Raw genomic sequence first — 25282 nt, 5'->3', positions numbered from 1 at the left:
AACACTAAATCCTATCTTCCTTTCCTGAAGACACCAGTGTAAACCGAACCTTGTCTTGTAGCATGATTGGTTGTGAGAAACAGAAACCCACCGAAGCTGGCACAAGTAAAGAAGTATTTATTACATGGGTCCAAGGTTATCTCCAAAACCCAAAGGAGCATGAAGTCAAACTGAAATTCATGTAGAACCATCATCAGACACTTAGAAAGCAATTAACAAATACCTGTTGATCTCAATGGAATGAACACTCATTTAACTGGAATTGATACTGCATTGGGAGCTGAGAGAAACCCCCCAGCCCTCAAAGAGTCATTTGAGCTCTCATTTCTGATTCTCCCTGAATATTAGCTTCATTCTTCTGCCCTCTTTGCTCATCTGTTTGCCCACCTCGAATTGGCCACTGATATTTCTAAATCTAATTGTGACCTTAAGAGCTCCACCAACTGACCAGTTTCTTAGCCTCTCCATTAAAGAAGGTTCTTGAGCAAAAGAATCTGATTGGCTCAACTTAAGTCAGGTGACCACCACTGATCCAATTGGTAGTCATCTGCCAAAAGAGGAAGCATAAGTAGACTGGCAAGTCAAATGTATTTACCCCAAGATGGGAGCTCAAGTTAGCACTGGGTGGGGGAGATAGAAGTCCCACTGCCACCACTCCCCACCTTACCTAGACACAGACCAACAACACTGAGTGTTAACTATTCCTTTATTAGGTGGTGAGGGGAGTGGGGGCTGTACAATGCAGGGTTTGGGAATTCAGCTACACAGGGATCGTGACCAGAAGCCATATTACAAAAATAGCCTAAAAATACTTATATTCTGCCATGAGGCTGGGCCAGGGGATTACCAGGAAGAGGAAGTACCACTCAGGCAGCTCCTCCTCTTCTTGTAGTCCCACATTTACAGGGAGACAAAGGAATGCACACATCTCCCCTGGCTCCCATTTCCCACCAGCAGCCCCCTAGTTCCCAAAAGGAGGTGGCCAAGGGTGGGGCTGGGGCAGAGGGAGTTGGCAGTGGGCCCTTCCCCAGCAAGGCTATGGAACACGTCCCATCTGGAATGCAGTGAAGTGAGGGAGGTGGGGTGGGGAGGAGGCTCCCAACTCTCCCCCAACCCCTGGCCCCAGTGGGTGTGCCCAAGGGTGCCTCCTTGGTACATACCTGGGTCGTGTACTCGGTACATGGATCCCAGTCATGCCTGTATACTAGGTACACAGAATCCAGCTTGGCCGAAATGGGCCCACAGACTCAGCCCCACGGGGGCACTGGGGGGTTCCCAGGGGGAGGGAGCATCTCCATATATATATTTTGTAAAAAATAATAATAATAAGTTTGTTTAAATGAATTTGTTTCTATACAAAATGTAAAAAAAAAAAAAAAAGAAAAAGAAAAATAATAATAATTCATTCATGTCAGAATGTAAGGAAATGAGAGGCCAGAAGGAGAGAGAAAGGAATGAAGGAAGAGAGAAGTGGGGAAGAAGGAGATCCCAGACTCTTCACAAGACTGAGAGGGTGGGTGGTAGCCCCTACCCATTATAAATAAAGGAAGACTGAAGCCCTGGGCTGATGACCTATCTTGGTCACACTGCAAGGCAAGGATGCAGGAGGGCTGGTGAAGAGAGAAGAAGATGAAAAAGACTAAAAGGAAGGAAGAGACAGAGAAAGAAAGGAGGAAGGACAGGGGTCTCTTTAGCACCCCCAAGATCTAAGAACTGACGAGCATCTCAGGCCAACACTTGCCTCTTGGGAGTGACTTCCGACTGGGGCCCCAGCTGGGTCTGGGCCTGAGCAAGGGAGCTGGGAACAGACAAGGGAAGTGGCTGGGCAGGCAGTGCCCCAGTGGCGGTGGCCATGGCCCCGGTGGCAGTGGCTGGGCTGGGCGTGGATTCGGACCAGTCTGAGAGGGAGGGTGGTGAGGGGCTGGCCCAGTGCTCAGGGGATTCAGGGGATGGGGTCAGGTAAGGGTGCTCACTGGGAACCCGCAGGAAGCGAGCCTTTGGGGGGCTGCTGTGTGCCCCAGCCGCCGGGTACTCCTCGCCATGTCCTGGGACTGCCAGGTAAGGCGGGGGCCGCTCCTGTGGGGAGACGGGGGTCCCTGGGTTGAGTAGCTGGGGTCCCGGAGCCAGTGGCAGCAAGAATGAGGGGCCTGGCGGGGCAGGTGGGGGCAGCCGGGCCCAGTCGAGGGGGACAGCCACAGGGTTCAGCAGGCCCAGGCTGAGTACACATCCTCCAGGGGGCTGGCGACCTAGACCTGCCCGGCCTGGGCCACCAAGCTGTGCCAGAGACACTGCAGTGGCAGTGGCAGCTGCATAGGGTCCCTCAAGGGGGAAGCCACCAGGGGAAGCAGGGGGCCCACCGAAAGGCCGCGGGGAGTCCAGCGAGTCCACGGGCGACAGTGTGACCGAGCTGTCAGCCAGGGGACCCGGGCAGGCCAGCGTCAGCTTCTTGCCCCGCCCCCGGGGCCCCTGCGGCCCCAGCCCCGCCTTCCCAGGGGGCCTCCTGCTCTTCTTGGACCCCGACTGTGTCGCTTTGAGGCCGGGGAGGAAGGCCCCTGGAGGACAGAGCAGAGGCCCCAGGCCGTGGGTACCAGGGGGGCTGCGGGGCCCACTGGGTTGATCCAGCAAGCGCACGATGTCCTGGTGCAGTCTCTCCTGGGCTACATCCCGCGGCAGCCTGTCCAGGTGGTCGGTGATCTCACGGTTGGCAAAGTGGTCCAACAGCAGCTTGGCAGCCTCATAGCTGCCCTCGCGGGCGGCCAGGAACAGAGGGGTCTCCTCCTGGGGGGCCAGAACCCACAGAGGTCAGCAAAACCCCGGCTAAGAGTAGCAAAGTCTTCCAGCCTCTTGGGGGAGCCCGAGAGCTATGAGTTTGCACACTGGAGCTTAACAGACCTGGGTTAAATCTCGGCTGCGCTTTAGGGAGCCTGGACAAGTTCTTTCCTCTAAACCGCATTCATCCATCACCTACTAAGTGCCAGGGGTCCAGGCCAGGACTGGGTGAGTTAAGCGAGGTACTCACCTTAGGCATAACCTTTTTTTTTTTTTTTTTTTTTTTTTGACAGAGTCTCGCTGTGTCGCCCAGGCTGGAGGGCAGTGGCGCCATCTCGGTTCACTGCAACCTCAGCCTTCCGGGTTCAAGCGATTCTCCTCCGTCAGCCTCCTGAGCAGCCGGGATTACAGGTGTGCACCACCACGCCCAGCTAATTTTTGTATTTTTAGTAGAGACAGGGGTTTACTACGTTGGCCAGGCTGTCTCGAACTCCTGACCTCAAGTATTCCACCCATCTCGACCTCCCAAAGTGCTGGGATTATAGGCGTGAACCACCACACCCAGCCATTAGGCACAAAATTTAAGGGGCCACCAAAAACTTTAGTTACCAAAGTAAATTATATTTTAATGCAATGTTTGGGGTTTTGTTTTGTTTTATTTTGTTTTTTGAGACAGAGTCTCACTCTGATGCCCAGGCTGGAGTGAAGTGGCGCTGTGCCAGTGCTGACCCCCGGTGGACCAAGGGCTGGGGCTCACCTTGCTATCCTGCATGTCCTTATTGGCTCCATTTTTGAGCAGGGCCAAAGTGGCTTCCACGTTGTTCACAGCTGCAGCCCAGTGTAAGGCTGATTTCCCTGGAGGATGAAGGGGAGAGAGGTCAGGACCAGGCACCTGTCCCGGGGCCCCCATGTCAGGGAAGCAGAAATTGTCTAGAATGTGGCCTAGGGGTAGAGGAGGCAGGCTCGCCATGAATATCCAAGTACTTGTGTCTGGATCCATGTATGTGCAAATCTGCAAAATGACTCTTTCTGTGCAATGGGAAAGTACTCTATGTGTGTGTGTGTGTGTGTGTGTACGCACGCACGTGCATGACTGTCTATACACAGGGGGTGCTGTGTGGACCTCCTTCAGTTGAACCTAGGGTTGTGATGTCCAATACAGTAGCCAGTCACATATGGTTCTTATTTATCCACTTATTTATTTTTGAAGCAGTGTCTTGTTCTGTCACCCAGGCTGGAGTCCATTGGCACAATCTTAGTTCACTGCAACCTCCACCTTCTAGGCTCAAGCAATTTTCCCTCCTCAGCCTCCCTACTACAGGCATGTACCACCATGCCCAGCTAATTTTTTGTATTTTTGATAGAGATAGAGTTCCACTATGTGGAACCATATTTGAGCCCAAACTGGTCTCAAACTCCTAACCTCAAGTGATCCACCAGCCTTGGCCTCCCAAAGTGCTGGGATTACAGGCATGAGCCACTGTGCCCAACCTACATGTGGTTCTTTAGATTTAAATCTAATAAAATAGGTGCCAGGACCATTCGATGGGGAAAGAATGGTCTTCTCAACTAATGGTGCTGGAACAACTGAATATTCACATCCAAAGAATGAAGTTGGACCCCTACCTCACACTTTATACAAAAATTCACTCAAAATGGATCAGAAACCTAAATATAAGAGCTCCAACTATATAACTAAACATCTAGAAGAAAACATAAAGAGTAAATCTTCATGACCTTGAATTAGGCCAAGATTCTTAGATGTGACACCAAACCCACAAATAACAATAACAACTACAAAATAGATAAATTGGACATGATCAAAATTGAAACTTCTGGCCAGGCACAGTGGCTCACGCCTGTAATCTCAACACTGTGGGAGGCCAAGGTGGGAGTATTGCTTAAGGCCAGGAGTTTGAGATCAGCCTGGGCAACAAAGTAAGACCCCATCTCCACAAAAAATTTGAGAATTACCCAGGTGTGCTGGCACACACCTGTAATACCAGCTACTCAGGAGGGTGGGATGGGAGGATCACTTGAGCCTGGGAGTTTGAGGCTGCAGTGAGCCATAATCACACCACTGAACTTCAGCCTGAGTGACAGAGTGATACCCTATCTCTAAAAATTTAAAAAAAAAAAAAAAAAAAAAGGTCCATCAATACAATGGAGTATTATTCAGCTGAACTATGCTTCAACATGGGTGAACCTTGAGAACATAATGCTAACTGAAAAAAAGGCAAACAAAAATGACCACATATCATATGATTACATTTATATGAAATGTCCGGAACAGGCAAATCCATGGAGACAAAAAGCAAATCACCGGCTGCACAGGGTTGGACAGATGAGGGGCTTGGAAGATGATGGCCAAGTGGTGAGAATTTCTTTTTCAGGTGATGAAATGTTCTAAAATTGATTGTGGTAATAGTTGTACGACTCTGATTATACTAAGAGCCATTGAATTGTACACTTTAAATGGGTGAATTGTATGGCATGTGAATCATATCTCAATAAAGCCATTTTTTGGTTTTTGTTTTTTTTTTTAAAGGCTGGGCACAGTGGCTCATGCCTGTAACCCCAGCACTTTGGGAGGCCAAGGCAGGCAGATCACCTGAGGTCAGGAGTTCGAGGCTAGCCTGGCCAACATTGCGAAACCCCGTCTCTACTAAAAATACAAAAAAAATAGCCAGGCATGGTGGCAGGCGCCTCTAGTCCCAGACACTTGGGAGTCTGAGACAGGAGAATCACTGGAACCCGGGTAGTGGAGGTGGCCGTGAGCCAAGATCACACCATTGCACTCCAGCCTAGGCAATAAGAGCGAGACTCCCTCTCAAAAAAAAAAAAAAAAAAAAAAAAAAAAAAAAAAAAAAAAAGCAACACAAGGAGAAAAAGAATTAAATGAACTAAAACATTTAGTTCTTCATTTGCCCCAGCAACATTTCAAGTCACCACATGTGGCCAGTGGCTACCATATTGGACAGTGCAGAGAATAATTCCATCATCACAGAAAGTCCTATTGGCCAGCCCTGCCCTGAAGCCATGGTTCTCAACCAGGAGAAACTCCCCGACCCCGGCCCTCAGAGCATTTGGCAATGTCTGGAGACTTTTTTTTTTTTTTTTCTTCTTAGACAGAGTCTGTCCCCCAGGCTGGAGTGCAGTGGCACAATCACGGCTCACAGCCTCAACCTCCTGGACTCAAATGACCTTCCCACCTCAGTGTTCCGAGTAGTTAGGGCCACAGGTATGCACCACCGCACGTGGCTAATCTTGTAAAAAATTTTTGTAGAACCCACTGTGTTTCCCAGTCTGGTCTCAAACTCCTGGCCTCAAGCCATCCTCCTGCCTCTGCCTCCCAGTGTTGGGATCACGGGCATGAGCCACCACACATGGCCAGATGTGCACGTTTATTATAATAACTTCCAGCAGGTGGAAGTAGAGTGTGTCTGTCTAACAAAGCAGGTGAAAATGAAGTGTCCAGGGGAAAGGCACCTTTTCCTAATCCCTGAGGCACCCTAAGGACTAGTGGTGACCCTGCGTGACCCTGCAGGCTTCATGAAGCCTGGTTATGTGTGCATCAGCTTCAGTGATTGGGTCTCAACATGGGTATGAGTTTGCACCAACATGACCCTCGGGGCCCAGGTGACACTAACCCAGCCTAGACTTGATTCCTCTGCCAACCTACCAAGCTCATCCACAGCATTGACGTCGGCATGGCTGGCGATAAGCTCTTCCACCATGCCCTCTACTGCCAGGCGGGCCGCCAGGATCAGTGCCGTTGAGCCATCCGCCATGCGGGCATCCAAGTCTGTAGAGCGGTTTCGGATGAGAATCTAGGACAGAGTGGATGCAGCAGGAGGAGTCACGGCAGGAACAGAGGAATCAAGAACACTCCTAAGTCCCATGAAGTCTCCAACCCCCACACCCCAACCCCTGAAATTGGTGAGGTTCAGAGAGCAGCTGCTTGACAGCTACTGTACTCCCATATATCCCCATTTTCCAAATGAGAAAAAATGAGCTCTGAAAGGCAGAACTGGGGCTCAAATCCAGGTAAGTCTAAAACCTGCCCCAGCTCCGAAGTCCAGAGGGTGTGCCTGTCTCACCTGGAAGACACCCTGGGCATCGGCTGTGACAGCTGTGTGCAGGGGAGTGCGGCCTGAGTGGTCCTGGGCATTGGTGTCTGCCCCAGCATCCAGCAGCCGCTTGGCCGCATCAGCACGGGCATAACGGGCAGCCAGGTGCAAAGCAGTCTCGCCAGTACGGTCAGTCCGTGCCCCAAGCTGAGCCCCCTGGCAGATCAGGTCGGAGATGATGCTAGCTGATGTGTCATCTGCCTCATCCTCTTCAGCTGGTATCGGCTCCAGGGCCCCCCCACAGAAGGAAGCCAGCATTAGCGGGGTGAAGCCATCTGCGGGGACAGGAGTGTGTCGGCAGGAAGGTAAACACAGGGCCTTTTCCAGGAAATGTTATCAAGGGCACCCCATTAGGAGCTAATGGGACACATGGAAGAATGCGGATTGGCAGATCCTCCCGTCTGCACACCCACACCCAGGATGAGGATTCGTGGGCATGTGATTTATCACAGAATGACTTCTAGGGCGCAGGGAACACAGGACAAGGGACTCTGGGAGTCAAGCAAGTGTGCAACCTCCAGTAAATTCCCAAAGGGTTATTCCACCCTGATCCTGCAGAGGGACTCTGGAACATGCGTTGTACCCCAGAGTTCTAATCCAGCTCAAGGTAAAGAAACTATCCCCCTCATACTCGTGCATCCACTGGTTAGGAGCTGCCCCTTTCTGCCAATTCATTTGAGTATTTTAAAAGGAAAAAAAAAAAAAAAAGGTGACCCCAGGGACATAAAATCCCAGGCACTTCAGGCCCCAGTAGCCAAAGGGACTTCAAAAGAGAACCATAAGTACAGGCCATTTGGAGCAAAAGTGAAATGAAGCTAAGGCAGGAATGCCCTGAAACATAGCAAAGATGGATCTGAGAGGATCAAACAACATAGTCCGCTACACTGCACACACTGTACACAAGCACTTGTCCTCGTTTTTCTTAGGGAGCCACTTGCATCTAGTTCTCTATTCTCAAGTCCTGGATAGAGACACACCTCCCCGCTCCCCCTCCTACCCCCACTGGCTCAAGGACAGGTAAGGGAATCAGGCTTGGTCAATTTGCATATTCCAGCCCCCTAGTCATACTGATTGGCTCAAGGATGAGCAGGTGACCCTAGTCTATCCAATCAGAATGCATCCTGAGACTTTTGCTGGCACATTAGGAAGGTTTTGTAAGATTGGAGACAAAGGGTAGAGAGGGTAAAACTGAGTCCTGGATCCAAATGTGCCACTTTTAGTTACATGAGTCGATAATCCCTTGTTTTACTTAAGCTAGCTTGAGTTGGACCTTTGTCACTTCCAACCAAGAGTGTTGCTGAACACATACCCTTCACAGAAGCTTAGAGACTCCACCAGTTCTTCCCAAAACACAGACTCAGAAATAACCTCTTCCAGGTAGGATGGGTGAGGGGCATCCCTTTGGGAGGGGCACTGTCACTGACCTGGGCCACGCACATTGACATCCATGCCATCAGCATCTGCGTCGCCCTGTGGTGGTGTCAGCGCCATGGCTGGTGCCACGCGGATGTCAGCAGCAACCAGATGGTGTTGAGTCCACTGACGGCAATCCACAGCCTCCTCAGCCCCCATGCCCGGCTCCTCTACCTGGAGGGATAGGCACCCAGAATCTCAGATCTCACCCTTTGGCGCTGGGGAGAGCCGCTGCCAGGGATGAGGCTGAGCATTCCTATAGGTTTCTCTTTAGGAGATATACACAGAGCCCTGGGAAATCATTTACCATCTGCTTGTTTTTTTTTTGTTTGTTTGTTTGTTTTTGAGGCAGTCTCGCTCTGTTGCCCAGGCTGGAGTGAAGTGGCATGATCTTGGCTCACTGCAACCTCTGCCTCCCGGGTTCAAGTGATTCTCCTGCCTCAGCCTCCGGAGTAGCTGGGATTACAGGCACATGCCACCGTGTCCGGCTAATTTTTTGTATTTTTAGTAGAGACAGGATTTCACCATGTTGGCCAGACTGGTCTCGAACTCCTGACCTCAAGTGATCTGCCCCTCTCGGCCTCCCAAAGTGCTGGGATTAACAGGAAATCAATGTGTGCCACAGCCCAGGATGCTAATAAAAGGAAGATACAAGATTTCTTTTTTTTTTTTTTTTTTGTCTTTTTAAGTAATAAATGGCTTTAATTATTTACGTATCTATATTTTTAGAGACTGAGTCTCACTGTGTCACTCAGGCTGGAGTGCAGTGGTGCAATCATACCTCACTGCAGCCTCAACTTCCCAGTCTCAAATGATCCTCTCACCTCAGCGGCCCGAGTAGCCGGCACTATAAGCACACAGTATAAGCAGCTTGGGATAGTATCTGATCCAGGTTCAAGTTCCAACCCCGCGCCTTAGTAGATGGAAGTCTCTGGGCAAATCACATTAAAGCTCTGAGCTTCTCATTGGCAAAATCAGGATGACGCAGTCATTCCACCATGCTAAGATACCACCACAATTACATTGGGCCACCCTTTTAATACCTCTGATACCTGCTTTGGGATGGGAAAGCAGAAAGAAAAGTCAGGGCTGGGAGCGGTGGCTCATGCCTGTAATCCCAGCACTTTGGGAGGCCGAGGCGGGTGGATCACAAGGTCGGGAGATCGAGACCATCCTGGCTAATACGGTGAAACCCCGTCTCTACTAAAAATACAAAAAAAAAAAAATTAGACAGGTGTGGTGGCGAGTGCCTGTAGCACAGCTACTCGGGAGGCTGAGGCAGGAGAATGGCGTGAACCCGGGAGGCGGAACTTGCAGTGAGCCGAGATCGCGCCACTGCACTCCAGCCAGAGCGACAGAGCAAGACTCCATATGAAAGAAAGAAAAGAAAGAAAGAAAGAATGAAAAGAAAGAAAGAGAGAAAGAGAGAAAAATCTGGGTTGAGCAAATTTTTTTATCTGTCCACTGTAATAGATGCCTCCATTTCACAACATTAAAATATGGACAGAAGAAGGGAGTTTGTAAATTGAAGTATATGTCAATAGCTACTTTATAGGGTCCTCAAAGAGATGAAATAAGATGTTTCATGTGCATTAGAGATATTCAGTGGGTGCCTCAGTAATGCTAGCAAGGGTCTGGTATGGACTGAATTGCGCCCCTTCTAAAAATCATACACTGGCCAGGCACGGTGGTTCACACCTGTCATCCCAACACTTTGGGAGGCCGAGGCGGGCAGATCACTTGAGGTCAGGAGTTTGAGACCAACCTGGCCAACATGGTGAAACCCCGTCTCTACTAAAAATACTAAAATTAGCCGGGCATGGTAGAACATGCCTATAATCCCAGCTACTCGGGAGGCTGAGGCAGGAGAATCGCTTGAATCTGGAAGGTGGAGGCCACAGCGAGCCAAGATCACGCCACTGCACTCCAGCCTCGGCAACAGAGTGAGACCTGGTCTCAAAAAAATAAAAATAAAAATAAAAGTAAAAATCATACACTAAAACCCTAAATCATATATAAAACTTCCATGTGCCTGCATTTGGAGATAGGACTTTTTTTTTTAGACAGGGTCTTGCTCTGTTACCCAGGCTGGAGAGCAGTGGTGCAATCATAGCTCACTGCAGCCTCCAACTCCTGGACTCAAGCAATCCTTCTGCCTCAGCCTCCCAAGTAGCTGAAATTATAGGTGCAAGCCACTAAGCCTGGTGAGACAGGGCCTTTAAGGGGGTAATTAAGGTTATATGAGGTTATAAATGTGGGACGCTAATCCAATAGGACAGGTATCCTTACAAGAAGAGGATGGGGTACCAGATCTCTCTCTCTCTTTCCCCTGTGTACACAGAGGAAAGGCCATGTGAGGCTACAGTGAGAAGGCGGTCATCTGCAAGCCAGGAAGAGAACCCTCATCAGGAACTAACCCTGATGGCACCTTGGGCTTACACTTCCAACCTCCAGAACCGTGAAAAAACAAATTTCTATTGTTTGAGTCACCCATGCTGCAGGCTTTTTTTTTTTTTTTTTTTTTTGAGACGGAGTCTCGCTCTGTTGCCCAGGCTGGAGTGCAGTGGTGCAATCTCGGCTCACTGCAAGCTCCGCGTCCCGGGTTCACGCCATTCTCCTGCCTCAGCCTCCCAAGTAGCTGGGACTACAGGCACCCGCCACCACGCCCGGCTAATTTTTCTGTATTTTTAGTAGAGACGGGGTTTCACCGTGGTCTCCATCTCCTGACCTCGTGATCCACCCGCCTCGGCCTCCCAAAGTGCTGGGATTACAGGCGTGAGCCACCGCGCCCGGCCTTTTTTTTTTTTTTTTTTTTTAGACGGAGTTTTGCTCTTGTTGCCCAGTCTGGAGTGCCGGGTTCAAGGGACTCTCCTGCCTCAGCCCAAGTAGCTGGGATTACAGGCACCCACCACCATGCCCAGCTAATCTTTTGTATTTTTAGTAGAGATGGGGTTTCACCATTTTGGTCAGGCTGGTCTCGAACTCCTGACCTCAGGTGATCCACCTCTGTGGGATTTTTAAATGGCAGCCACAGCTGACTCATACTGAAACCAGGGCATGACTGCATGAAATGGTGCTTAGAACTGGCTCAGAGCACTTCCAGGCTAACCCCATGCTGGACAAAATAGGAACTGACAGAGATAAGGCAGACTCGCTCTCTGGGATTGGGGGACACCTCCAGAAAGAGTGCAGGCTGGCCAGGACGCAGGATCCTGGCTGGGGAGGGGCAGGACAGAGTGAAAGATTTTCCACCTGCCCAGAGGGACCCTTGGGGCCCCAGTGGCAAATCTCCTCCTCCCTCTGAGGTCACAGAACCACACTAAGCAGAAAACAGCATTGCAAAGCTGTGACCATTCTCTGGAGCTAGGGAGGTGGGGACAGCGGTGACATCCCCTAATTATGCCCATCATCCATTGGGGACCCCACCCAGTACCCTGAGGGGAGGGACCAGAGGAGGGGGCAAAGCTCAGAAGAGGGGGCAGTACCTTCAGCCGCTTGGCCTCTGGGCACTCTGTGTCCATCCAGTCTGTGGCCACCTCCCCCATCAGGCTCTCACCCTTGGCCATGTTCCTGGCAGACAATGGGAAGAGGGGATGTGAGAGGGGACACTAGAGGTGTCCAGCTGGGAAGGAGGATTTGAGGTGGGGTCAGAGGTCTGAGTCAGGTCAAGGCAGGGTCCAGGGCTCACAAGGTCCCCGTAGTCAGGGACAGGGAGTGATCAGGGTTCTCACTTCATGCCCAGCGCATCTTGGCCCACGGGTTCCCGCCGGCCCTTGTGACCAGCGGCCACGTCCTTGTGCAGTGAGAAGCCCTCGGGGAACCAGAGGGTGCTGTGCTCGCGCTTGCGCCGGGCCACCATGACGCCCAGGACGAGGATGACCAGCAGCAAGACGGCACCCGCCACTAGCAGAGGCAGCAGCGGGACGCTGGGTTCTGGAGGCTCCAGCGGCTCCCCTAAGAGTAGGAAGCAGGGGGCGGGGCTTCAGTCGAGGGCGGGGCTTTGGCATCGGGGCGGGGCTTCGGCTGCCCCCAGCTTGGTCCCCGCCACCCCCCTCCCTAAGGCCGGGTCGCACCCCGCACGTCCCGCAGTGGGTACGGGAAGTCCAGGCGCTCCACTGCTGACAGCGCTCCCAGGTAGTCAGCAGCGCTCTGGGCATCGGGGAAGCAGTGATCATTCTCAGGCGACTGCAGGCAGAGCCGGTTGTCAATCTCCAGCATCACTACCGACCTGCGGGCACAGCAGGGAGGGACCAGAGGGTTCAAGAATTGCCTGATGCACCCCCTGGCACCAAGTCCCACATTCCCTCCCCAGCGCCTGGCTCTTTACCCACAGGTTTCCATGACCCACCTGCAACCACCTGGCATCCAACCCCACTGCACCCCCAAAACGTGTCTTGCTGTGGTCAGCAGTCCCCCCAGAGCTGTGAATCCAATGGATATTGTTTTTTGGTGTTGCACCCAGGCTGGAGTGCAATGGCGCTATCTGGGCTCACTGCAACTTCCCCTCCTGGATTCAAGCGATTCTCCTGCCTCAGCCTCCCGAGTAGCTGGGATTACAGGCATGTGCCACCACGCCCAGCTAATTTTTTTGTATTTTTAAAAGAGATGGGGTTTTACCATGTTGGCAAGGCTGGTGTTGAACTCCTAACCTCAGGTGATCCTCCTGCCTTGGCCTCCCAAACTGCTGGGATTACACGTGTGAGCCGCCAAGCCCAGCTTGGTTTTTTTGTTCGTTTGTTCTGTTTTGTTTTGTTTTTTGAGACAGAGTCTCACTCTGTCGCCCAGATTGGAGCACAGTGGTGAAATCACAGCTAACTGTAGCCTTGACCTCCCGGCCTCGAGCAATCTTTCCATCTCATTCTCCCAAAGAGCTGGGATCACAGGCATGTGCCACCACACCTGGTTAATTTTTTTTTTTTTTTTTTTTTTGGTGCGGGGCATGGGGGGATACAGACTGGATCTCACTATGTTGCCCAGGCTAGTCTTGAACTCTAGGCTCAAGCAATCCTCCCACCTCAGCCTCCCCAAAGTGCTGAGTTTACAGGCCTGGGCCACTACGCCCAGCTAATGGACGTTGTTTGTTTTTTGTTTTTTGTTTTTGAGATGAAGTCTCGCTCTGTCGCCAGGCTGGAGTGCAGTGGCGCAATCTCAGCTCACTGCAACCTCTGACTCCCTGGTTCAAGTGATTCTCTGCCTCAGCCTCCTGAGTAGCTGGAATTACAGGCAGGTGCTACCATGCCCAGCTAATTTTTGTATTTTTAGTAGAGATGGGGTTTCACCATGTTGGCCAGGACATTGTTGTTTGTTTGTTTGTGTGTGTGTGTGTTTTTTGTTTTTTGAGACAGAGTTTCACTCTTGTTGCCCAGGCTGGAGTGCAATAATGCGATCTCGGCTCACCACAACCTCCGCCTCCGGGTTCAGGCAATTCTCCTGCCTCAGTCTCTCGAGTAGCTGGGATTACAGGCATGCGCCACCACGCCCCAGTAATTTTGTATTTTTAGTATACACAGGGTTTCTCCATGTTGGTCAGGTTGGTCTCGAGGCCGAGGTGGGAGGATCGCGAGGTCAGGAGACCGAGACCATCCTGGCTAACACGGTGAAACCCCGTCTCTACTAAAAATACAAACAAAAATTAGCGGGGCGCGGTGGCGGGGGCCTATAGTCCCAGCTACTCAGGAGGCGAGGCAGGAGAATGGCGTGAACCTGGGAGGCGGAGCTTGCAGTGAGCTGAGATCACACCACTGCACTCCAGCCCGAGCGACAGAGCGACACTCTGTCTCAAAAAAAAAAAAAAAAAAAAAGAGATGGGTGTCTTGCTATGTTGCCCAGACTAGATTTGAATTCCTGGGCTCAAGCGATCCTCCAAGTAGCTGCGACTACAGAAATACACCATTGTGCTCGGCTTTATCTTCCATGTCTTTAAGAAGAAGAAAATTAGCCCGGCGTGGTGGCGGGTGGCAGTAATCCCAGTTACTCTGGAGGCTGAGGCAGAGGATTGCTTGGGCGCAGGAGGCGGAGGTTGCAGTGAGCCGGGCAGCCTGGGCGACAGAGAGAGACTCTGTCTCAAAAAAAAAAAAAAAAAAAAGAAGAAAAAGAAGAGGAGAAAAACCCTACACATGTCTTTAACCACTCTGCCCAGCCATTTAGCAACCTGCCTCCCCAGGAGCCAGCACTAGACCTGGGCAATTCTACCCCAGAAGCATTAGCTCCATCTGGAGGCATTTTTGCTCATCACAGCCAGGAGGCGGTGCTCCTGACATCTGGTGGTAAAGGCATTAAGTGAAATGAAACACACAAGACCTGGATTAACCGCATCTCTCCTCTCCCCGGCCACGGCGGCTCTTCCAGGTGGGATCACTCACCCGATCACCTCGGGGGCCAGCTCCCGACGGGCCCGGGGTTCGGAGCCAGGACTGGGCCGGTGGTAAGGGAAGACCATGGCCTGGCCGTGCGCGTCCAGGCGGAAGCGCAGCGAGGTGCGCAGGATGGCGCTGAGCCGCTGTAGAAAGTCGGCGCTGGAACGCAGTAGCTCCTCTGGCGGCAGCAGCACTGTGAGCACCAGCACGCCGCGGGCCAGCAGGGCCGGCACCTCGCTGGCGCAATCCAGCCCATCCCAGCCGCACTCCTCCGTGTTGCAGCCCTGGTCGCAGCGGCCATCCGCAAAGTGGTCTGCGCAGTACTTCTCGTACACCGGGCTGGTGGGGAAGGATGAGGCAGAGAGGGGTGGGGTCAGGGGTCAGAAGAGAGGATCCTCCTCCATGCATTCACACCATAGAGCACAAAGACTCCAGATAAGGCTTGCACAGGGGACTGGAATGTACGGACCCATGTCAGGCTTTCTGCAAATCTTGTCATTCACTGGACAATCTTTTTTTTTTTTTTTTTTCTTTTTTTTTTTTTTTTTTTTGAGACGAAGTCTCGCTCTGTCGCCCAGGCTGGATTGCAGTGGCCAGATCTCAGCTCACTGCAAGCCCCGCCTCCCGGGTTTACGCCATTCTCCTGCCTCAGCCTCCCGAGTAGCTGGGACTACAGGCGCCCGCCACCTCGCCCGGCTAGTTTTTTTTGTATTTTTTAGTAGAGAAGGGGTTTCACCGTGTTAGCTAGGATGGTCTCGATCTCCTGACCACGTGATCCGCCCGCCTCAGCCTCCCAAAGTGCTGGGAGTACAGGCTTGAGCCACCGCGCCCGGCCTTTTTTTTTTTTTTTTTTTTTTTTTTTTTTTGAGACGGAGTCTTGCTCTGTCGCCCAGGCCGTAATGCAGTTAACATGATCTCTCCGCTCACTGCAGCCTCCACCTCCCTGGTTCCAGCAATTCTCCCACCTCAGCCTCCCAAGTAACTGGGATTACCGGCATGCACCACCACACCTGTCTAATTTTTGTATTTTTAGCAGAGACAGGGTTTTACCATGTTGGTCAGGCTGCGTTGAACTCCTGACCTCAGGTAATCCACCTGCCTTGGCCTCCCAAAGTGCTGGGATAAGCCACCGTGCCCGGCCCTTGATAATTTTTTTTAATTGATTGATTGAAATGGGGTCTTGCTCTGTTGCCCAGGCTGGAGTGCAGTGGTGCGATCATAGCTCTCTGCAGTCTCAGACTCCTGGACCCAAATGATCCTCCCTCCTCAGTCTCCCAAGTGGCTGGGACTACAAGCCCACACCACACTCCAGGCCTCACTGGCTAACTATTCATTAATCGGTAAATACTAACTGACTGACTGCCATGTGTTGAGCACTACTGCAGGCACAAGAATAAGGTCCAGCCACAATTCCTGGCCCACGTGCAGCTAGCATTCCACTGGGTGAGCACAGACAGTAAGGGAGATACATGAACCAAATATACAGCATCTCCATTACTCATCAATAAAATCAAAATACAGGCTGGGTGCGGTGACTCATGCCTGTAATCCCAGCACTTTGGGAGGCCGAGGTGTACGGATCACCTGAGGTCACAAGTTCTAGGTCAGCCTGGCCAACATGGTGAAACCCCATCTCTACTACAAATACAAAAATTAGTCGGGCATGGTGGCTGGTGCCTGTAATCCCAGCTACTCAGGAAGCTGAGGCAGGAGAATAGCTTGAACCCAGAAGGTGGAGGTTGCAGTGAGCCAAGATCACACCACTGCACTCCAGCCTGGGCAATGGGAGAGAAATCCTGTCTCAAAAAAAAAAAAAAAAAAAAAAAATATATATATATATATATATATATATGAACATGCACACACATAGTGCTGGCTGGAATTAAATGCTAAGAAGAAAAATAAAGCAGAGGAAGGGCTGGGGGTGATCAGGGAGGTGCTCACTGAGAAGGTACCACCATTTCAGCAAAGATTTGAAGGAGGTGAGAGAGGAACCCTGTGGGGGAAGGGAACAGCCAGGCAGTAGGAACAGCTTGTGCAAAGGCCCTGATGTGGGATCAAGCCTGGGGTATCTGGGGAACAGCTGAGAGGCCAGGGTGGCTGGAGACAAGTGACTGGGGGGGAAGCAGAGAAGTTGGGGATGTGGAAATTAATGAGGTGGAGGGTTCCAAGCAGACAGAGAGGTACGCAGAGGAACAGAAGGGGCAGGGTGTAGGAACAGACAGATGGACTGCCTAGGACAGACAGAGAAAGGGGCAGACGAGAGGCAGGGACAGTCAGGGGCACGCACAAAACAGATAGACAGCCATATAGAGGAGCAAAAAGATTGCATGGATGGACAGATTCAGCCCAAGGATGGACAAGCAGGGGTGCAGCGTACACAGAGGAATAAAAGGAATTTTATTTCTTTTATTTTTTATTTTATTTATTTATTTTTTTTGGTGAGACGGAGATTTACTCTTGTTGCCCAGGCTGGAGTGCAATGGCATGATCTCAGTGATTCTCTTGCCTCGGCCTCCCAAGTAGTTGGGATTATAGGCATGTGCCATCACGCCCGGCTAATTTTGTATTTTTAGTAGAGACAGGGTTTCACCGTGTTTCCCAGGCTGATCTCAAACTCCTGACCTCAGGTGATTTGCCCACCTCTGCCTCCCAAATGCTGGGATTACAGGTGTAAGCCACTGTGCTCGGCTGATAAAAAAAAATTCTTAGGTCAGGTGAGGTGGCTCAGGCCCATAATCCCAGCACTTTGAGAGGCTAAGCTGGTTGGATTGCTTTGAGCTCAAGTGTTCAAGATTAGCCTGGACAATACGGTGAAACCCCATCTCTTAAAAAAAGCACAAAAGTTACCCGGGCGCTGTGGCTCACACCTGTGGTCCCAGCTCCTCAGGAGGCTGAGGTGTGAGGATTACTTGAGCCCAGGAGGTAGAGGTTGCAGTGAGCTGAGATCACGCCACTGCACTCCAGCCTGGGCCACAGAGCAAGACTCTGTCTCAAAAAAAAAAAAAAAAAAAAAGGAATTCGGCTGGGCACGGTGGCTCACGCCTGTAATCTCAGCTATTTCAGAGGCTGAGGCAGGAAATCACTTGAACCTGGGAGGCAGAGGTTGCAGTGAACCGAGATCGCGAAACTGCACTCCAGCCTGGGCCACAGAGCAAGACTCCGTCTTGGGGAGAAAAAGAAAAAGAAAAAGAAAAAGAAAAAGAAATTCTTGGATGGAGAAAAGGGCAGACAAACGGGGCAGAGAAGTGCATACGCAGATAGAAACAAGAACAAGATAGGCAGGACACATGGATGAACAGACAGACAGACACATGGGACACACTGATGGGCAGATAGGGTGCACAGAGAAACAGACGGGGCAAGTGGATGGGCAGGTAGAAAGAGAGGCAGGGCCCATGGACAGACAGACTGGGATGGATGCATAGACAGACGGATCGATCGGGTGGATGGGCTCACTTGCAAGTGCGCTCGCGGCCACCGGCGTGGCAGTCGAAGTTATCGTAGAGGCAGGCGGGCGAGCTGCAGGCGGGGTCGCAGCGGCTGTTGTTGAAGAGGCGCCAGCACTGTAGCGCCTCGCACTGCCGCCAGGGGTCGCCCACGCTCAGCGAGCAGTCGCCGCCGTCCCAGCCACAGCCCGGGCTGTTGCACTCGCGGTCGCAGCGCTGGTCCCCGCGCTTGGCCTGGCAGGCGGCGCGCGGGCACCGCGGCTCCTCCGAGACCTCGGGTGCCGCGGCGGGCGCCTCGCAGCGCGGCCCGGTCCAACCCTGCGCGCAAGCGCAGCGGAAGAAGGGCGCGAGCGGCGCAGGGCGGCAGGAGCCCCCGTGGAGACAGGGGGCGGCCGCGCAGCTGGCGTTGCTGGCCCCCGGCGGCGACCCCGAGAAACTGCGGCAGGAGGGCCCCGACAACCCTGGGGGGCAGGCGCAGCGCGGTCCGCGGGGCGTCTGCTGGCATGGGACGCCCACCGGGCACTGCAGCTCCCGGCAGGAGCGCGCCACCCGCTCGCAACGCGGACCCCAGAATGGCTGGGGGTGGTCAGGTTTGGGGAGGGAGGAAAAATAGTGAAGGAGGGGAGTGGAGGGAAGGAGGAGAAGAAATGGAGGAGTGGCGAAAAGAAGAGTCAAGGGGAGAGAGGGGGAAGAGAAGAGGTCAAGATTAAGGAAGGTTGAGACCCGCCCCCCACAACCTCCCCATGTCCCGCCCAACCTCTCACCTTTCCACAACGGAGACCCCACCTGGCAGACACGCCCCGCCACCCCGGGAGGCCACGTCCCCCGATTACCAGCCTCACCCCCTTTTCCCTTCAAACCTCCAGGAAATGTCGGGGGCGGGGGGTTGTTTCTTTGTTTTTTGAGACAGAGTGTCACTCTGTCGCCAGGCTGGAGTGCAGTGGCACGATCTCGGCTCACTGCAACCTCTGCCTCCCACGTTCAAGCGATTCTCCTGCCTCAGCCTCCCAAGTAGCTGGGATTACAGGCGGTTGCCACTACACCCGGCCAATTTTTGTATTTTTCGTAAAGACAGGGTTTCACCATGTTGCCCAGGCTGGTCTCGAACTCCTGGCCTCAAGTGATCTTCCCGCCTAGGCTTCCCAAAGTGCTGGGATTACAGGTATGAGCTACCACACCCGTTAGAAATGTCAGCATTTTCCAGAAACTCCCTTCCCTTCGAAGTTTCCCCTAAAGCCACATCCTCCTCCTAGACGCCACGCCCCACTACTCCAGAGGCCACGCCCCTGCCCCGCCTCCAAGGGCCGACACCGACACCTACCTGGGCACAGTGACAGGTGAAGGTCAGCCCACCCCCAGGACCCGGGCTAGGACGGCACTGGCCTCCATGCTGGCATGGTTGAGACTCGCAGGGAGACAGGACAGTCTGACAGCGAGGACCTGAGCGGGCAGGAACATGTAGATCAACCACAGTTGGGGAATAACAGGCGGGGTCCCAGGCCAGCCCCTTCTCCAATGCTTACCTGAGAAGCCAGCATGACAAAGACAACGGAAACCCCCGCCTGGGTCCTGCAGGCAGTCCCGGGTGTGTGCCGAGTGGCAGGCACCTGAGCGACACTCATTGATGTCTGCCTCGCAGCGCAAACCAGTGTATCCTGGGGGACAGGTGCAGCGGAAACCACCCACCAGGTCCACACAGGTGCCATTGTGTAGGCACCGGGGCCCTGAGTCCAAGGGTGGGCCTGGGCCGCAGTCATCCTCATTAATCTCGCAGAGCACGCCTGGGGGAAGAAACGGGGGGTGGTCAGGAGGGAATGAAGACAGCCTCCCATCCTGTCCCCCAACTCTGGCCCTGGCATACCCAGCGTTCCCGGGGGACAGGAGCAGAGATAGCGGGCCACGAGGTCAATGCATGAACCCCCATGCTGGCAGGGCTGGGAGGTACATTCGTCCACGTCGTCCTCACAGTTATCACCATTGTAGCCAGGAAGACACTTCAGTGGGGCAAGAGAGGGACCCACTCAGCTTAGTGTGACAGACACAACTGGACATACCCATGAAGGCACAAAGAACCCCAGCACAAAAGGACACACACAGATGTCCAGCGCACTACCAGTAGGTAATCCCAGAACTTTGGGAGGCCGAGGTGTGCAGATCACCTGAGGTCAGGAGTTCAAGACCAGCCTGGCCAACATGGTGAAACCCCGTCTCTATGAAAACTACAAAAATTAGCTGGGCATGGTGGTGGGCGCCTATATTCCCAGCTATACCAGAGGCTGAGGCAGGAGAATCACCTGAACCTGGGAGGCAGAGGTTGCAGTGAGCCGAGATTGTGCCACTGCACGACAGTCTGGGTGACAGAGTGAGGCCCTGTCTCAAAAAACAAACACCCCAGATCTACCCAGAGTGACACCCACAGATATACCAAGAGTCACAAAAGCAAAAACTCAGACACATCTAGAGACATAAACACACACAGTCACAGATGCACAGAAATGTGTGCCCAGACACAACCAAGCATGCCCACCCTCTCTTCCTTCTCCTGGGGAGCGCCCCCTTACCTCACACATGTAGCCCCCCATATAGGCACGGCACGTCCCCCCATGCTGGCAGGGCTGGGCCAAGCAAGGGTCCACCTCCTGCTCACAGTGGCTACCAGTACGGCCCTCTGGGCACACGCAGTAGTGGGAGCTGTCTTCATCCACACACTGCCCACCCGCCTGACACAGCTGCTCCAGCCGCACCCCTGCAAAGAGGAGAGTGGCACAGGAACAGAGGTAACCCCATACATCCCCCTTCTGCCTCCATCACACACATCTTCCAACATCCTTGCCAGAATGGGTCCACAGGATCGCACCCACACTCCATCAGGTTGTCGCACATCCTTCCAGCAGGCAAGGTCTCATCGCTGACATACACACACATGCCTTCCACGCTCACAGCAGCTCCGTCACACCCTGTAGCACATATACCATCCCTGCTGTCTCACAGTGACAGACACACACACCATCCCAGCCAGTTGTCACATGCTCACACACCCACACCACTCAGCCACACACCCCACCCTGCCGCATAAGCTCTGTGGCACCCCCATTCGGCTCACACTAGCAGAAGGTACGTGCACGAGCCCCCTCCCGAGGCCCCACAGCCCCGCCCGCGTGCTCCCACTCACCGATCTGGGCTGCGGCCTCCCTGCAGGGCAGGCTTCGGATATCACAGAGACGTCCGCTCCATCCCGGGGGACAAAGGCAATAGGCCCCAGTCTGGATGCAGCGACCCCCGTTTTGACAAGGTTGGCGGCTGCACCAATCCACCAGCGTCTGGGGGGGAAGCACTCAGAGTCAGTACTGGGGGGTAGGAGGTAGTCTGGGAGAAACTGTGCTCCGACTTGGCTTCTCCCTCCTAGGATCCCAGGCAGGCTCCTCCCCCAGGTCCCCAGTAACTCCACCCACCTGGCACTGCGGGCCCGTGAAGCTCTGGGGGCAGGAGCAGCGGAAGCCAGGGTGGGCGGCGCTGCAGACGCCCCCGTGTAGGCAGGGCCGCGAGAGGCAAGGGTCTGCCTCATGTTGGCAGTGGGCTCCTGTGTAGCCGGGACGGCACAGGCAGCTGAACGAGTTCACACCGTCCACGCAGGTCCCGCCATTGAAACAGGAGCTGGAGCGGAAGGAGTGGGAGGGAGAATCAGGCTCCGCCCCCTCACAGGCCCCGCCCTCCTGCCTGACTCCCGCTGGAAGCGCTGAGTGCCACTGGTAGAGTTGGTGAAGTCCCACTCCCTGACACTTATCTCCGCAAGAAGCTGCAGCCCCAGCAGAAGCCAACCAAGTCCCTTAGCCCCAATTTACCAGGGACTTCAGCCCTAAGGTGAGAGCCACCTGGAGGCCATGCCCTCTCAGGCACCAGACTCCGAGGTGACCTCCAAACAGACGCCCTGCTCCTTCCCTGGCCCTGCCCCATTAGTCATCACAGTCCGCAGTGGGTATCAAGCTGAGGACTCCCCCTAGTCCTTCCTGACCCCACTTCGTCCCAGGTCCCAGGCCCCATCCCAAGTCAGAGTCCCTGCGCTCCAAACAGAGGCCCCGCCCACCTGGGGCTGCAGTCGGGCAGGTCCTGTTCACAGTGGAAGCCTCCGTAGCCTGGCGGGCAGGTGCAGGTGAAGGAGGCCACGTGGTCGGTGCAGGTGCCCGGGCCGCAGGGGTTGCTCAGGCACTCGTCCACGTCGCGGGCGCATCGTGGGCCGGCGAAACCAGGGAGGCAAGAGCAGGAAAAGGAGCCCACGCCGTCTTGGCACGAGCCACCGTTCAGGCATGGGTCTGCGGACAGGAGAAAGGCAGTCTGGTCACCTACTTTGCTCCCATTAGTCCAGTCTGACTGGGATATGCCTTGGATTGAGAAGAATTGAGGAGGAGGCCGGGCGCGGTGGCTCAAGCCTGTAATCCCAGCACTTTGGGAGGCCGAGACGGGCGGATCACAAGGTCAGAAGATCAAGACCATCCTGGCTAACACGGTGAAACCCTGTCTCTACTAAAAAAATACAAAAAACTAGCCGGGCGACGTGGCGGGCGCCTGTAGTCCCAGCTACTCAGGAGGCTGAGGCAGGAGAATGGCATAAACCCGGGAGGCGGGGCTTGCAGTGAGCTGAGATCCCGCCACTGCACTCCAGCCTGGGCGACAGAGCGAGATTCCGTCTCAAAAAAAAAAAAAAAAAAAAAAAGAGTTCAGGAGGAAACCAGGTTCAACTGGGATCAGGTGCATTTGATCAGAGGAATCTAAATCCATCCCCTTCTGTGGCCTCGTCCCCTCCTTTATCTGGAAACCTCACCTATGTGGCAAGGGCAGGATGTTGGGAGAACCAAAATGTCCCTTTAAGCTGCCGAGCAAATGCTGCTAATTGTGCCTGATCTAATTCCTGTGCTTGGGACAAGCCAAGGACAGTGGCCATTAGCCACATGTGGCTACTGAGTTCTTGAAATTGTGACTAAATGGAGATGTGCTATAAATGTAAAATACACACTGGGTTTCAGATTTTGAAGACATGGTATGAAAAAGAATAGGTGGCACACACTTGTAATCCCAACATTTTGGGAGGCCAAGGTGGGCAGATCACTTGAGCTCAGGAGTTGGAGACCAACCTGGGCAACATGGCAAGACCCCATTTCTATAAAAAATACAAAGATTAGCTGGCTGTGGTGGTGCACACCTGTAGTCCCAGCTACTGGGGAGGCTGAGATGGGAGGATCACTTGAGCCTGGGAGATCAAGGCTGCAGTGAGTCATGACCACACCACTGCACCCTAGTCTGGGTGACAGAGTGAGACCTTGTCTCCAAAAAATTAAAAAAAGGAAAAAATGGGCCGGGCGCGGTGGCTCAAGCCTGTAATCCCAGCACTTTGGGAGGCCGAGGCGGGCGGATCACGAGGTCAGGAGATCGAGACCATCCTGGCTAACCCAGTGAAACCCCGTCTCTACTAAAAAATACAAAAAAAAAAACTAGCCGGGCAAGGTGGCGGGCGCCTGTAGTCCCAGCTGCTCAGGAGGCTGAGGCAGGAGAATGGCGTGAAGCCGGGAGGCAGAGCTTGCAGTGAGCTGAGATCCGGCCACTGCACTCCAGCCTGGGTGACACAGCGAGACTCCGTCTCAAAAAAAAAAAAAAAAAAAGGAAAAAATGTAAAATATCTCATTAACACTTTTTATACTGATTACATGTTGAAATGATATGTTAATATATTGGGTTAAATAAAATAGATTATATACATTTACTTTTATTTATTTATTTATTTTATTTTTTGAGATGGAGTTTCGCTCTTGTTGCCCAGGCTGGAGCACAATGACACAATCTCAGCTCACCACAACCTCCCGCCTCCTGGGTTCAAGTGATTCTCCTGCCTCAGCCTTCTGAGTAGCTGGGATTACAGGCATGCGCCACCATGCAGGGCTAATTTTGTATTTTTAGTAGAGACGGGGTTTCTCCATGTTGGTCAGGCTGGTCTTGAACTTCTGACCTCAGGTGATCCACCTGTCTCAGCCTCCCAAAGTGCTGGGATTACAGGCGTGAGCCACCACGCCCAGCCGATTATATACATTCAATAAATTAAATTTAAATATATTAAATTTGGCCAGGCACAGTGGCAGCAGTTTGAGAGGCCAAGGCAGGAGGGTGGTTTGAGGCCAGGAGTTTGAGACCAGCCTAGACAACGTAGCGAGACCCCATATCTACAAAATTAAAATAAAAATATTAGCTAGGCATGGTAGTGAGTGCCTATAATCCTAGCTACTCAGGAGGTTAAGACAGGAGGATTGCCTCAGCCCAGGAGTTCGAGACTGCACTGAGCCAAAATCGCACCACTGCACTCCAGCCAGGGCAACAGAGCCTCACTCTGAATAAATAATAAATAAATAAATAAATAAATGATATTAAATTAATATCTCTAGTTTGTGTTTATTTTTAATGTGACTACTAGAAAATTTAAAATTGCATAAGTGGCTTGTGTTATTTGTCTATTGGGCAGCATCCCTGGGGAATCCTCTGGGGGGCCTTTTTGTTTGTTTCTTTTTTGTTTTTGAGACAGTTTTTCCTTGTTGCCCAGGCTGGATTGCAATGACACGATCTCACCTCACCGCAACCTCTGCCTCCCAGGTTCAAGCGATTCTCCTGCCTCAGCCTCCCAAGTAGCTGGGATTACAGGCATGCGCCACCACACCCTGCTAAATTTGTATTTTTAGTAGAGACGGGGTTTCCCCATGTTGGTCAGGCTGGTCTCGAACTCACAACCTCAGGTGATCCACCTGCCTCGGCCTCCCAAAGTGCTGGGATTACAGGCGTGAGCCACCGCACCCGGCCTCTGGGGGGCCTTTTATCTCACACTCTGCACACGATATTAACTCGCTTGCTCTCAAAGATGGTGCACTCAGGCCAGGTGTGGTGGTTCACGCCTGTCATCCCAGCACTTTGGGAGGTGGAGGCGGGTAGATTGCTTGAGCCCAGGAATTGGAGACCACCATGGGCAACATGGCGAAACTCCATCTCTACAAAAAATACAAAAGATTAGCTGGGTGTGGTGGTGCGCGCCTATAGTCCCAGCCACTGGGGAGGCTGAGGCACCTGAGCCCAGAGAGTGGAGGTTGCAGTGAGCCATGATTGCACCACTGCACTCCAGTAACAGAGCTAA

General features: G+C 52.9%; 1 protein-coding gene across 2 annotated transcripts in view; it reads right to left on the bottom strand.

The window, feature by feature from the left end:
- Nucleotides 1–688: 688 nt before the first annotated feature.
- The window catches only part of NOTCH3 (notch receptor 3), a 46477-nt gene continuing 21883 nt past the window's right edge, over nucleotides 689–25282 (bottom strand). For both annotated transcript variants that reach the window (XM_073016848.1, XM_007995573.3), the window contains exons 17-33: nucleotides 22202–22427; nucleotides 21570–21771; nucleotides 21290–21437; nucleotides 20679–20863; nucleotides 19979–20111; nucleotides 19641–19898; nucleotides 19439–19557; nucleotides 18128–18693; nucleotides 14675–15007; nucleotides 12386–12540; nucleotides 12044–12266; nucleotides 11798–11882; nucleotides 8324–8486; nucleotides 6870–7174; nucleotides 6452–6599; nucleotides 3527–3624; nucleotides 689–2778 (exon numbers count right to left, since the gene is read on the bottom strand). In XM_073016848.1, coding sequence (XP_072872949.1) covers nucleotides 1726–2778; nucleotides 3527–3624; nucleotides 6452–6599; nucleotides 6870–7174; nucleotides 8324–8486; nucleotides 11798–11882; nucleotides 12044–12266; nucleotides 12386–12540; nucleotides 14675–15007; nucleotides 18128–18693; nucleotides 19439–19557; nucleotides 19641–19898; nucleotides 19979–20111; nucleotides 20679–20863; nucleotides 21290–21437; nucleotides 21570–21771; nucleotides 22202–22427 — 4400 coding nt within the window. In that variant the 3' untranslated portion in view covers nucleotides 689–1725. The remainder of the gene's footprint in view (nucleotides 2779–3526; nucleotides 3625–6451; nucleotides 6600–6869; nucleotides 7175–8323; nucleotides 8487–11797; nucleotides 11883–12043; nucleotides 12267–12385; nucleotides 12541–14674; nucleotides 15008–18127; nucleotides 18694–19438; nucleotides 19558–19640; nucleotides 19899–19978; nucleotides 20112–20678; nucleotides 20864–21289; nucleotides 21438–21569; nucleotides 21772–22201; nucleotides 22428–25282) is intronic.

The sequence above is a fragment of the Chlorocebus sabaeus genome, chromosome 6 (assembly GCF_047675955.1).
Source record: "Chlorocebus sabaeus isolate Y175 chromosome 6, mChlSab1.0.hap1, whole genome shotgun sequence".
Taxonomy (NCBI): domain Eukaryota; kingdom Metazoa; phylum Chordata; class Mammalia; order Primates; family Cercopithecidae; genus Chlorocebus; species Chlorocebus sabaeus.
The sequence above is the reverse complement of the archived record's forward strand: the minus strand, read 5'-3'. Positions and strand labels throughout refer to the sequence as shown.